The sequence below is a fragment of the Astatotilapia calliptera genome, chromosome 7 (assembly GCF_964374335.1).
Source record: "Astatotilapia calliptera chromosome 7, fAstCal68.1, whole genome shotgun sequence".
NCBI classification, from domain to species: domain Eukaryota; kingdom Metazoa; phylum Chordata; class Actinopteri; order Cichliformes; family Cichlidae; genus Astatotilapia; species Astatotilapia calliptera.
The window spans coordinates 3,437,380-3,449,858 of record NC_137428.1 but is presented as its reverse complement, the minus strand read 5'-3'; the positions used below and the strand labels follow the sequence as shown (position 1 = coordinate 3,449,858).

At 40.2% G+C, this 12,479-nt stretch overlaps 1 protein-coding gene across 1 annotated transcript in view; it reads right to left on the bottom strand.

The window, feature by feature from the left end:
• lsp1a (lymphocyte specific protein 1 a) overlaps window positions 1-8,617 on the bottom strand; it is a 39,198-nt gene extending 30,581 nt beyond the window's left edge. Inside the window, exons 1-2 of the mRNA XM_026172522.2 lie at window positions 8,517-8,617; window positions 8,209-8,315 (exon numbers count right to left, since the gene is read on the bottom strand). Coding sequence (XP_026028307.1) covers window positions 8,209-8,267 — 59 coding nt within the window. The 5' untranslated portion in view covers window positions 8,268-8,315; window positions 8,517-8,617. The remainder of the gene's footprint in view (window positions 1-8,208; window positions 8,316-8,516) is intronic.
• Between the last annotated feature and the right edge of the window lie 3,862 nt (window positions 8,618-12,479).

The following is a 12,479-nucleotide window of genomic DNA, read 5'->3' as shown; positions in this document are numbered from 1 at the left end:
CATCACAGAACCACAGGGTCAAAGTTCACAGAATTTATGAAGAAATATCCCCCATCTGTCCAAACACGAGTTATTTATATTTGAGGCCCCAGATATTTAAATACAGTGGAAGCCCGACTTACGAATGCCCCATTTAACGAAAAATTCAAGTTACGAAGGTACTTAACGGCAATATTTCTGCCCGTGTTACGGCAAAATGCCCGTGTAAAGAAATCTGCTGGCTCTGATTGGCTGAGCCGACAATGCCCACAATGCCTTCCGAATCATGTGACAACCCCCTTGGCTTTCGTACTTGCGCTTCGCTGTTCCCCTTGAATGACGTATTGTTGTTGCAGTTAGCAATTAGCCGATAGCCTATCGTTCACTCAAAAGGCGCGACGGGTGCTTCGACTTACGAAAGACCCTCGGGAACGAATTAATTTCGTAAGTCGGGGTTCCACTGTATTATGATTTAACCCCTGAAATTATTGCCAAGTCTGCATTTATAGCTCAACCTCATACCTGTTCTTAAAAATGTTTCGGTACATTTATAAAAAAATAAAAAAAAAAACTGAGTGTTGTCCGAAATAATGATTGCATGTCACACAGAAAACCTCTCAGCACAGATTCTGCAGCTTAACCTGACCTTCAAATATTTGTTTCATCAGGGAAGTCCTAACGAGGTTAGCAAACTCCAGGACATCAGCATTACATACTCTGTGCATGCATACAGACAAGATGACACTAATAGACACACATGTCACACAAAAATTATGACATGCATGAAATTGTATCAATCAAGCAAATCGTTATTTCAAACATAAGTATCAAATATATTAGAAAAGTGGTGATAAAAGAGTTTAGAATTTATCTTTACAATAAATACATATCAGTGTTGTTTTCCCTTTGTTTCTATGCAAGAGACAGGGCACTAATGCTACAGTGTCACAGTCACTTAGTCAATGTGCTCGTGTCAGAACAAATTCTTTGGTAGGGCAATCAACGGTTTCATAGGAAAGAAAACAGATGATTTTACAGATGATCTATTCATTCAGAGGTCTGAGAAATGGACTACTAGTGAAAAACAAGCCCAAGTTTGCGCAAACCAAACATAACAGTGACATCTGGCTTAACTAATGTTTGCATCTACGTGACGTTTCCTCTAAGTAGACTCCAAATTCACTGACATCATGTTAAACATTTCTGTTTTATTAAAACGGATTGCTTAAAATTAATATTTTCAACACATTTAACATCAACACTGGAACACTCTGTTTATGCTACGGATTGTACCTGTAATGTGATTACTGCAGGAATTGCTTTGTGTTGATTTTTAACTTTGCTTTGTGCCTTCAAAGAAAGATATTCTGTATACTCATTAGGGAAAGTTGTGAGTGGAACCGTACCCACAGGTGTTTATTGTTAACTGGTAATTAGGTGACATTTCAGGTCATTTTAAAGAGAAACAAGAAAATAAGGTAACAAAGTACTTTCTTTGGTGTACTGCATTACTTTAAGTACTGATTAATGCGTAACACTTTTTGATTAACGACCCCAACACTGAAACTGATAGTGGTCCCAGCACAGAGCCTTGGGGCACAACAGTAATCCAGTTTCAGCTGCACCCATCAACTTTCACACAGTGAGTTCCTGCTTGATGGACAATTTGAAACAATATTGTGACTTTAACGAAACAAGTGTTTAATTAAAGCCTCAACAATATTACAGCCGGCCATCTGCCTTGTTGGAGTGCAAGAACTCCAACAATAATTTATTTTTTATTTTCTCCAAACAATAAAATTGATGTGATGATCCAAACTTTTTCCTGCAGTGGCATCAGCAGGTGAGAACTCCAACATATTGGCAAATGTCTTAATAAGTCTTCAGCGACTAGGAACTGAATTATATACATTAAAGGGCTCTCAGAGATGAACAACAGTTACCAGTATACATTCAACTTTGGATAAACTGGTGATCTCTGGTGATCCTCTTATTTTTTCCATCCAGCAACATCATTAAATTCTTAATTTTACCATTAAATCGGTGCTTAAATCAGGACCTAAATCCCGCAAACCATAAGCCACAGCTGCACTAAATTTATAGCATGCAAACACAGTAATCATTGCCCCTGTTCAACATCAGAATGTTACCTTGATGTTTTGCTTAGATCACTGCTATAGTAACTACAGGGGCAATAGCATGCCAGTAGACTCTGTAGTGTGTTATTTGTATTAATTCCCTTCCAAAACCTTGCATCATTACCTGGTACCCATAAAACGGGTTGTACTGAATTTATTTCTAGAACTGTGTCCAGGGAAAGAGAGGAAACCAAGGAAATAAACTTTATGCTTCTTTGTGCATTTAAATGGAGGATTGCAGCATCTGAAGCACATGTGCCTCTTGTTCCTCACCATGACAACGGCTCAAACATTTTTGACAAGGAAAATGTGCCTAAATATTTCTGTTCCAGCCTGGGGCTCTTGAATCAATAAACCTATGACACTCACTGTCCCTGGAGGAGAATATTAAACAGGCTAGAGCTGCCAGATCTCTTTCGAACTAGAAACAGAGCCGCCATGTCCTGATTCAAGTGATTCAAATGTCCTCAGCTCTATTCTGGTATCTTTTCATTCAGAAAAGGTTCAGTCAAAGACACCTGGACCTGCAGGTGTTTCTTTAGTTCAAAACAAATGATTATTTTAAATTTGAAGAAATCTACAGACAGACCGGCAGCTTCAAAAGCACTTCTGAATAACTGAGATTCTGCACAGTGTTTTGTAAGGTAAGTGCTTTCTCTCTTCTTTGTTTCAGGCATTTTAATTAGTTTCTTAGTTAGTGATGACAGAATAAATGCCAACTGAAAATAAAGCAAAGAGATAAGAGAAGATATATTTCTGCATTGCAGTAAAAAAGTGGAACAAATCATCCCGCAGTCAGACACAAATAGTCTCGATTAGAACTCCAGCAACATCGCCAGAGACAGTAATCACCATGTTATGGCTGGATCTCTGGGTGTCCAACCCCCCCATGCAGAGCACAAACAGACCACTTATCCCCGAAGTCTGGGAATCCTGCAGGTTTGCTTGCACACAGGCTTTAAAGGAGAGGGCGAGTGAGAAAGCTCCTGCCAGTAAAATGTAACCCAAAAAAGTAACTTCAAGCAAAAGTTTGTCATTCTATAAATGTTCTATAAACTATTCTATAAATGTGGATCAATGGAAAATTAAAAGAACACAGGGACGCAGCAAAAGTGGAAAACAGAATCTTGTGCGATCGCTCCATGAGAATCCAAACAAATCCGGAACCCAGCAAGACCATCTATCCCCAAACAAACAAACACAAACTGTGTATCTGATTGCATCCAAACCTTTATTTTACATTAAAGAGGCAGAAAACAAAAAAGCAACAGGCGGAGAGGTGAGTGGCCTGAGAACAGAGAAGCTGGGAAAGCTTTTTCCATGTGAAAATGTCAGGGTGGACTTTTAACAAAGTTCAAATTACTTGAGTGATTCATGTCTCAAAATTACAAGATTTATCCTGAGAAATTAAAAGGTTATTCTCTGTGTCTACCTTAAATGGAACTTTTCTAACATTTTCCATGGAATTTAACACATGAGATGTTTTTACTGCATACATGTGTGACCGTGAACTTATTTTACTGCTAACAGTAAAATAAAAATGAAGCCCATGGCTCCACGTGTAAAAGTTCACCATCCACTGGCATGTAGCACCAAATCACAACAACAGTTACTTCAAGGTGCTTTATACTGTAAGGTTAAGACCCTACAATAATATAAATAATACACATCATCCGGGGAAGAAGGATTTCTTATCTAGTGTTGAATGCTTTGTTATGTTTTAATGTTGAGTGTATTTTAGTGTTGCATGTTCTTATTGTATTTATTGGATCTTCTCCTGGAGAGACTCCGCCCCCTGCTTTCCCTAATTACCCTCGCGGGGTAAGTCCCGTTGTAAAAATGCATAAAGACACCCCTGGTACATTAGGATGGCTGACTGTTGCTGCTTCACTGTGTTTAGCGGAAGCGGAGCTTGCGAACTGCGGAATCGACCTTTATTGTGCTTAGTTTTCTTTGAATTATTCTTTCCCCTGATCAGGATACATTTTTTATGCTGTAAACAAAATATATATTTTATTATTTTAACCAGATCTTACCAGATCTTTTTATTTTTTTATTTTTTTGCACATGTCGAGGAGCGTGTCAGGCTACATTTCACTGTGTGTTATACTTGTATAACTATGCATGTGACAAATAAAGAACCTTGAACCTTGAACCTTGAACATGTCTTTCTGTTCCCTTCTAACTTACACCCTTGACACACATACTCTGATAACTCAACTTTTAGACCAACAGAAAATTGCTCAGTATGTAAACTTCAAGTCTGTAATAATCTAAAAACAGTACTTTCCACCTTTTTTACTTTTCCAACTAAATTTAGATGTAAAAGGAAGTTTTGGGGTGTTTTAAGGCTGTGACTGGATTAACACAGACAACTCTCTGCTACTTTCAGGTATAGTTCTCGTCAAAAGACCGCATTGATATATTGAACGTCCAAGGGAACTAAAACCTAGGTGATGCTACAAATGGCTCCTAACAAATTTAAATTTACAATAATGGGTGCAGTTTATAAGCTGAAAAAACAGATGTTGCCCTCACATGAGGGCAGATAGCAGGAACGTTTTTGGTTCCTGGGTTTTTAGGCTATCATTCGATGTTTACTGAAGTGAGAGCGATGAAAACCTGTCATCTGTTCTCAGAGATACGACCCCTGGAAACAGGAAGCCCCGCTGTGTTTACTTTCCCTCCATCCCTTTAATGAGGACAACCAGCAGAGGGAGGGAGAGTTCAGGGCCCCCATCACTCAGCAACTTACGCCACTCCAACTCCCTCCAAACATTCTTCGCTCTATCTCCCTGCACCATAAACACTCAGGAAACCCACCCAAGTGTGGGGGATTCGAAGGTCAGAGGTCGCAGCACTCAGGCTGTTTTGAGGCAGGTATGCCTCCTGGGTGACATCACTGCTGCGGGCTGAGCCAGGCCCCACCAAGCTGGCAGGAGGAGGGCAGTGTTTGTCTCCCACGCAGAGCTGATTAAAAACAGATCAACTGCCTGCCTCGACCCGATCCAATGATTTGAGCTCACACTGATGACATATTCTGTGTTTGTGTCCCTGTTGAGATCTATCGTGAAATAATATTTGTATCTAGTAAACAGTGTCAGCTTGTCAGATACACCAATCCTGCTCAGGTGGAGGAGAAAAGCTAAAATATTTCAGAGGTTTGCTCGCGTGGCATCGACAATGTTTTCCCCTCACGCCAATCGGTTGTTCCTTTAAGCTATGTTACGTGCTTATTACACAGGTATTTTTAAGATTAAACCTTTTCTTTGAGTTCTTCTGATCACACACATCTAGTGTTAGTGCCACTGAAAAGGGACATTATGGAGAAGTCTCTGCAGAGCTTGCATTTCTGATTGGTCTGGGTGATGTCACTGCCTGTAGTCCTGGCATGCTTTTGATTGAGTTTCAGTTTTGTTTCTATGCATACAAAGACTTTTTTTTTGTTTGTTTTAAACTTAAACGTTTTAAGCTTATCTTTATATAACAAACATGGAAAACACTATAAAGACTATTCATTGTTATGAGATAGCTCATGCCCAAGTAATCCTGAGTTGGACAGAAGGTTAAGAAAATGGATGGAGGGAGGTCTGGTTGCTTCATTCTTGGCAATGTAACATCAGTTTCCAAATTGTGCATGCCAGATTTTTGAATAAACTGTCCCAGAAGTTTCATGTTTTTAGATTCTTCTGTTTAAGAGAATTTTAAGAGGGCACAAAAGTAAAATGTTTGCATAAACAAGCGCTCCACCCCTGTGCTGACTGAAGGTGCACACACAGACTGTACAAAAGATGTTGCTATCAGATTTTAAAAGGGAAGAACTTTGATTTATCTTTAATGATCAGAGGGGGCGACTCTTCTGGTTGTACTGTCGTCAATAAATACTTCCAATTTAAGTTATTTGATAATAAATTTGTTATGAAATTTATGATCAGTCAAAAATATATTATCACGAGTAAGCTCACTGGCCAATGACCAGCCAATCAGTGTGGAATGCGTTCATTTTCTCAGTCGCACACTTTGCTCATCACGTCCATCCCATTTTTAATGTGACCATGATGCTCAAGTTAAAAATGACTCTTTTATATACAGTCTGTGAGTGTTACCTATCTACAAAACAAAAGATTGATTCAGATTGTTGCCAACGAATGTTAAGTTGATCTAAGCTAATCAGTTAATGTTTTCCATGAATAAATTGACTCACTTTAAGTCACTCGAATGTTAATAAATTCCTAAAACATATGTGGGAATCTCTGAAATGATTATAGATCAAATAACAGGAGAACACATTTGTATCTGGAAGAAGACACTGGTGTAAAAACTCAAGAAATGTCTAAACAGTCTGGATGAAACTGACCTGTTTGATAACAAAAGACACAAAAATGCCAAGTGAATCACTGCACCTTCAATTTTGAGCTGTGCAGTCTTTCTGGTATTACGTCATTGCTTCCGTCAGCTCCCCAGACTGAGGACATCTGCTAAGTGGACTGAATCAGAGTGACACACTGCCTCCTCCAGCTGTTATCTGTGCATAAACAAAGCCTGAATACCGTTCTCACTGTGACTCAGAGGTTTACTCTGAGCCCCCTGATTACGACACCTCTAGAGTCGCCGAGGCACCACGAACGCTCGTAAGTGAATACTCAGCAATGTCAGGACAGTCTATGACAAATACATGCATCAGTTCTCTGTGGAGAAACTTTGAGTCAATGGAAAGTCTCCAAATAGAGAGATGAGTTCAGACATTTGTCAAGCATATGATGCATTTCCTTACACGACTTCAACAAACACAACTGGGACTTTTACAACACAGAAACACCTACTCAAACTCCAGCGTTCACAGATGGAGCTCAAACACTAGAGACCTGAGGACAGTCATCAATACATGCAAGGATTGTAAACCCAATCCAGATCACAGTGGACCCAAACAGATGCAAAATGCATAATCTCCACTGGGAATTCATTAGTTGAGCAATACTGTTATCCCAGAGTGACACATTCTCAAAGTTAAGAGTCACACATGCTTACAGGTTACGCTGAAATGACCAAGATTAAAACAAATCCACCTAAATGTGAATATAAAACATGGCATGAAAGAGCTGGATCTCAAATTTGCTTGAGAGGATACCTCTATGGACTGAGCTAACACTCGTTAATATGGGTCATGACTGACTTTATCCTGAGTCGCTGCAGAGACCGTTTTGGATGATGTAAAGTTTTGTCTTTACTTTGGTTTCCCTCGCAGCTTCCGTGGTGCACCAACTGCTCTGAAGGATGTTACCTCCTATTTAATTCAAACCGTCTGTTTTAAAACTCATCTGTACAGATGTGGCAAAACTGAAAGCCAAGTCAGCCAATAATTTATGTCTATGAGGGATAAAAAAAGATAAAACATCCTCCCTCTACCGCGTGAGTACCTCAGCATGTGAGCGTGCGTTATCATCTCTGTTAAAAACCACAGTCGCACTGGAACCTCACACAGGATGAAAAACAAAATCTTTCCCAATAGACAGGACGTGCTGCCACCCGTACGAGCCCAGAAAACAAAAGACTGACTCAGGTGACCTTTCAACTCTGACACTGGTCACTGACACCACTTCCCTTCTTGGTGAAACAGAGAAGCCCTGGGCGTGGGGCTCGCCTCAAACCTCCACACTTTACAGTCTTACATTTCCTTTTAAGTGTGTTTTTAATAGAAAATAATAGAGTACAAAGTAGATTTTAATATGATTCCTTTGTTCTTTTTTAGGTACACTGAAAGGAGGTAAGGCGATTCAAAATCCCTAAATCCCCCCAAAACCCTGCATGACCCAAAACACTCCCAGTAATCCCACTGTTCCCATTATGTTTACAGTACAAACACACACACTCTTTATCTTGATGTGCTGATATGAAACCCTTCAGTCATGCTCCAGAGCTTTACGGGAAAACCTCACATGTCCTGTTTATTGACTGAAGCAGAAAAAGAATGAAGAACTGAGTGAGTGAAATGTGAGTGTGTTTGTGTGGTGTTTAAATATTAACCCGATTCTTTCTCTGCGAAACAAACAGGAACCAGCAACACGAACGGAAAAACGGATCGACCACATACCTCATCAGGTTTTGTAAACCCTGTTTGCTGGAGTTTCTCCTCACCAGAGCGTTGGACATGCTTTCGCTTCTTTGCTTCTTCTGCTGCTTGGAAATCTTCTTTTCTCCCTGTGGTAGAAATAAAACAGACCACACCGGCCGCTGAGATTAGCTTTCTCCTCTTGTTCCAAATCGACAGTGAAGGCAGCTGTCTGTCCTGCAGCCGTATCAAAGCCCAGAGCTCAGAATGAGTGAGAGAGAGAGCGTGTGTGATACACTGTTAAAGACTCTTCACACACACACACACTGTCTTATTGTTGTAAATCTCACCACAGTGCTCTCCCCTGCAGTGCTGGTTGGGAATGTCAGCAAGGCTCAGAGGGACTCCCTCCTCTATCTCTCTCTCTCTTTCTCAGAGGCTGGGTTTTTAGTCATTACACTCCCCCCCCCCCCTCCCACACACACACACACCTCACCCCCCTCCCTCTGTCCTACATGTGGTTTTCATTGAAGAGCTCAGAGCAGCAGGGCCCAACATCTCTCTCTTTCGTCTCTTTCTTCGCTGCCTTTCCCTGTTATTCTGGGTCATGTGGTCTCCCCCGAGGGGGTATGAAAGATGATACCCTCAACACCCCACCATCAGCCCCCCCAAAATATTCACTACTGAAACATCCTCAACTCCTCCCCAACATTTCAATCCCCCTCCAAATGCCCTAACAGCACTTTATCACAGAAGAAAACATGGAATATAATAAAAAGTGTACACAAAAGTACTGATATTGGAGACAAATACAGCTTCTATGGATGCAAGGAGTTTTGTTTGGTTTACATACTATACTTGAATGTTCTAGTGACTTTTGTCCACCAGCACTAAAGCAGGAAACTATTCTGCAGAAAGGTGATAAGGCTGGATGACGTGCCCAAAAGGTGATATTCTCTGGTATTACAAAAAGGTAACTTGCAGTGTTGCAATTTCATGAGCTGCCACTTGAGGCCAACTCCAAAAAAAAGAGTCAATTTCAATAAACTCGAGTTTTAAAATGTCCAACTTCACTGGAGAAATAAACTTCTTTACAATGTAGGGAAAAAAGAAAAAGTGTTTTGGCTTCAGACGATTCATCTTGGAACTGATGTGGATTCCCGCCCTGGAGTGGATCTGTTCTTCACAGTCACAGAACCTGTGGAGGGGTCATGGTAAAGTCTGCTGAGGAATGGGGAACATCCACCTTTTAAATACCACGGGTGGTTTATTGTCTGTTAATTTAAGTCTACACTGAAAGCTGTCAATCTGTTAACCATGACTGTTATGATCCTCTAAGTTGCAGCTCCCTGGTCTCACAGGTACAGAGTATTAGGGCCACTTTAAGAAAAAGAAAATATTTTGCTTGTCATTTCAAGAATAAAGTTGAAATTTTGAGATTAAAGTCAAAAATTTATTTTGAGAAAAAAAGTTGAAATGCGTAACTGCCACGACTGCTGTGCCCTCTACAAAATACCTGGTGTGTGTGTGTGTGTGTGTGTGTGTGTGTGTGTGTGTGTGTGTGTGTGTGTGTGTCTCCAGTACTCTTAGGGGCCCTGGATGGCCTGGTTCTCCTGGAGACATCTCTTCTGCCTCTGGCTCCTGGGGGGGGGGGGGCGGGCGCACACACACACGAACACACACACACACACACACACACATACACATACACACACACACATACACATACACATACACACACACACGACAAGAACTTATGTGCCTGTGCATTTTCTAATTTTTGTATTCTAGGTGCTGTATGTTTGTTTTTCTTGTAGGTGCGGCAGTTGCCAAAATATTGTGCATTTCTGTTCGTACTCTATGCTTTTAATATCATCTCCTATCCCCCCCACCCCTCCCTGCCTGACCTTTCTTAGACATTTTCATACTTTATACCACAAATAATGTAATACCTAAAATAACAAATGGAATTGAATACATGAGGAGCCTATAGAGGATTTATGATCTTGGAAAAGCAAAATGTGTTTGGCACAGCAGTGAATTCAGATCATAATTCTGATTGTAAAAGCAGCCACACAGGATTAATAAGAAAAAAAACTTTTGTGCCACAAAGTTTGTGTGTAAACTACATGTGCCCACTCTCTTTCATTTCAACATGTATCCATGATCCTTAAAGGAGAATCACTACGAGCGATGAGATGAATGTGGATGGCAAGAAAGAATGTGGGTGCATGAGACCCTCAGTTGCAGACAGCTATACAGCCGATTGTTCCAAGTGTACTTTCAACTCCGCCTTTTTAATTAAAAAGCCCTTTATTCAGAAAAAGGTTTTCTCAAACTACTGTTCATTGCTGACAGGATACAGAGGTTTCATGAACCTTAACATATACTGTCAATACTTTATTTTAATTTTAAATCATTGCATCTACTGCGCTCATTTAAATATTGGTTTAATGCTACAGAAGAAACAGTGCCACAAGATTGTGTAATTAACAGTGCGAAAGACATGATTAGAGAAAATACAGAAAGAATCATTTTTCCCTTGAATGGAAAAAAACTCTTCCAATTGTGGAAATAATGATGGCATTGTAACCTTCGTCTGGACTGTGATGTCCACTCCGGCTGAACTCGTAGCCGTGTGCCCTTCAGACTCAGACAAACAAACTCTACGTTTTGGTCTTCGCCCACTTCTTCAAAACCCTCACACATTTACAACACACCGCTGTTGCTACAGTTACCAGCTCAAGCAGATCTTACTCAGTGGCACGTCAAACAAAAGGGCATTCTGGGAAGGGAATTCATGGTGTGGCGGCCCCCTTTCATGCTCAAGCTCATAAAACTGAGCAGAGAAGTGACTGACCTGAACAACCTTGACACTCGCACACTGTAAAACAAAACAACTCCCCCAAAAAACAGATCAGTTTTTTGCCAACTTACATCTACTGAGACTTGAAACCCAAAGCCTTGAAAAAAATTTAAAGAAGAAAAAAGGCCAGTTTTTTTTTCTTTGAGAAACGGTGTGTACATCCTCTGGTCTCCAGAAGAAATGCATGAGAAGACAGTGCTTCATTAACCTTGATTAATGCTCTCAGTAAACTGGCTCCAAATACTAAATCCTCCAAGTGCTAAAAACTGCACTTATAACTGCCACCTGAAGCTGCCTCAAAGAGTCTTTCTCTGTACACTGTGCCATTTTAAAATGCCCAGTACAAATTTTTTGAGCCTATAGTTTTCCACTTTATAACAGCTCTATGATTAATGTGCTTTAATTAGTTTTAATTCTGTTTTTCAAAGAGTCTAATTCAGTACAGGAAGCCCTGGTTTTGTAGGCTATGAGAAAAAAAAAAGCAAGATTACATCTCAATTTTTTATTTTCTTATTTTAACGATTCATCTATTTGGATTTTGTTTGTGCTTCAAGTTAAGGTGATGACTCAATTTTTTAAACTGACACTCGTGCCAACACAGGGAGTTGTGGGGTGCGTCTTTTACATCCAGTATAGTTTAAGGTCTCATTGGGTAGTTTCAAGGTTTACTGAAACCAACCTCATTGGTCCATTGTAGCCAATAAAGTTGTTACTGTAGGAGGGAAACAGGCTTCATTCATTACATTCAGTCTCTAGACGCTAAACAGATGAAGGTAAAATCTCAAAAGTTCATAACAGACTTCAAACAATCTGTGGCATTAGAGTGGTTACATTCATCTTTTATATATTATGTTTATTAGAACTCTGAGCGTATAGTTTACATCCACAGAATGTTTTAGTCCAACTGTTGCTGTGGAACGGATTCAACACAAGAGCTTACTGGAAGAAGTGGAGCCATTAATAAACTGTGGTGAAGTGTTCGAGTGTTTCCCCATCAGTTTCAGTCAGAATTCTCTCTACAAGCATGTGAGTGTTGGACTCTGGAGTGATGTTCTGTGGTAAGAGCTGTAGATTAATTCTCCCTGCGGTGGAGCAGCATGTTGGTAGATTTCTAATCTTTCCCATTTCATTGCTGGAGAAAGAGAAAAAAAGACTTGCATGAGGCCCGAAGTGTTTCGTTTCACAGCAGGATGCCAGGGCTGAACTTTTGTGGTTTCTGTAGAACTAAATGAAGCTCATGTGGATGATTTACACAAGTGGGGACATCCAGCTGTGAGTCAGACATTTGTTCTCCACAGTAAAATAGACTTTCTCCAACAAACATTATGAGAATAGCATTCATGTGACAGTTGATTGTCACATTTATCACATCTCTCTTTGCTATTTCAATTATCCAACATTTTAAGAAGTGCTTTAAGACTGATATGCCGACTTCTGGGTGGGTCTC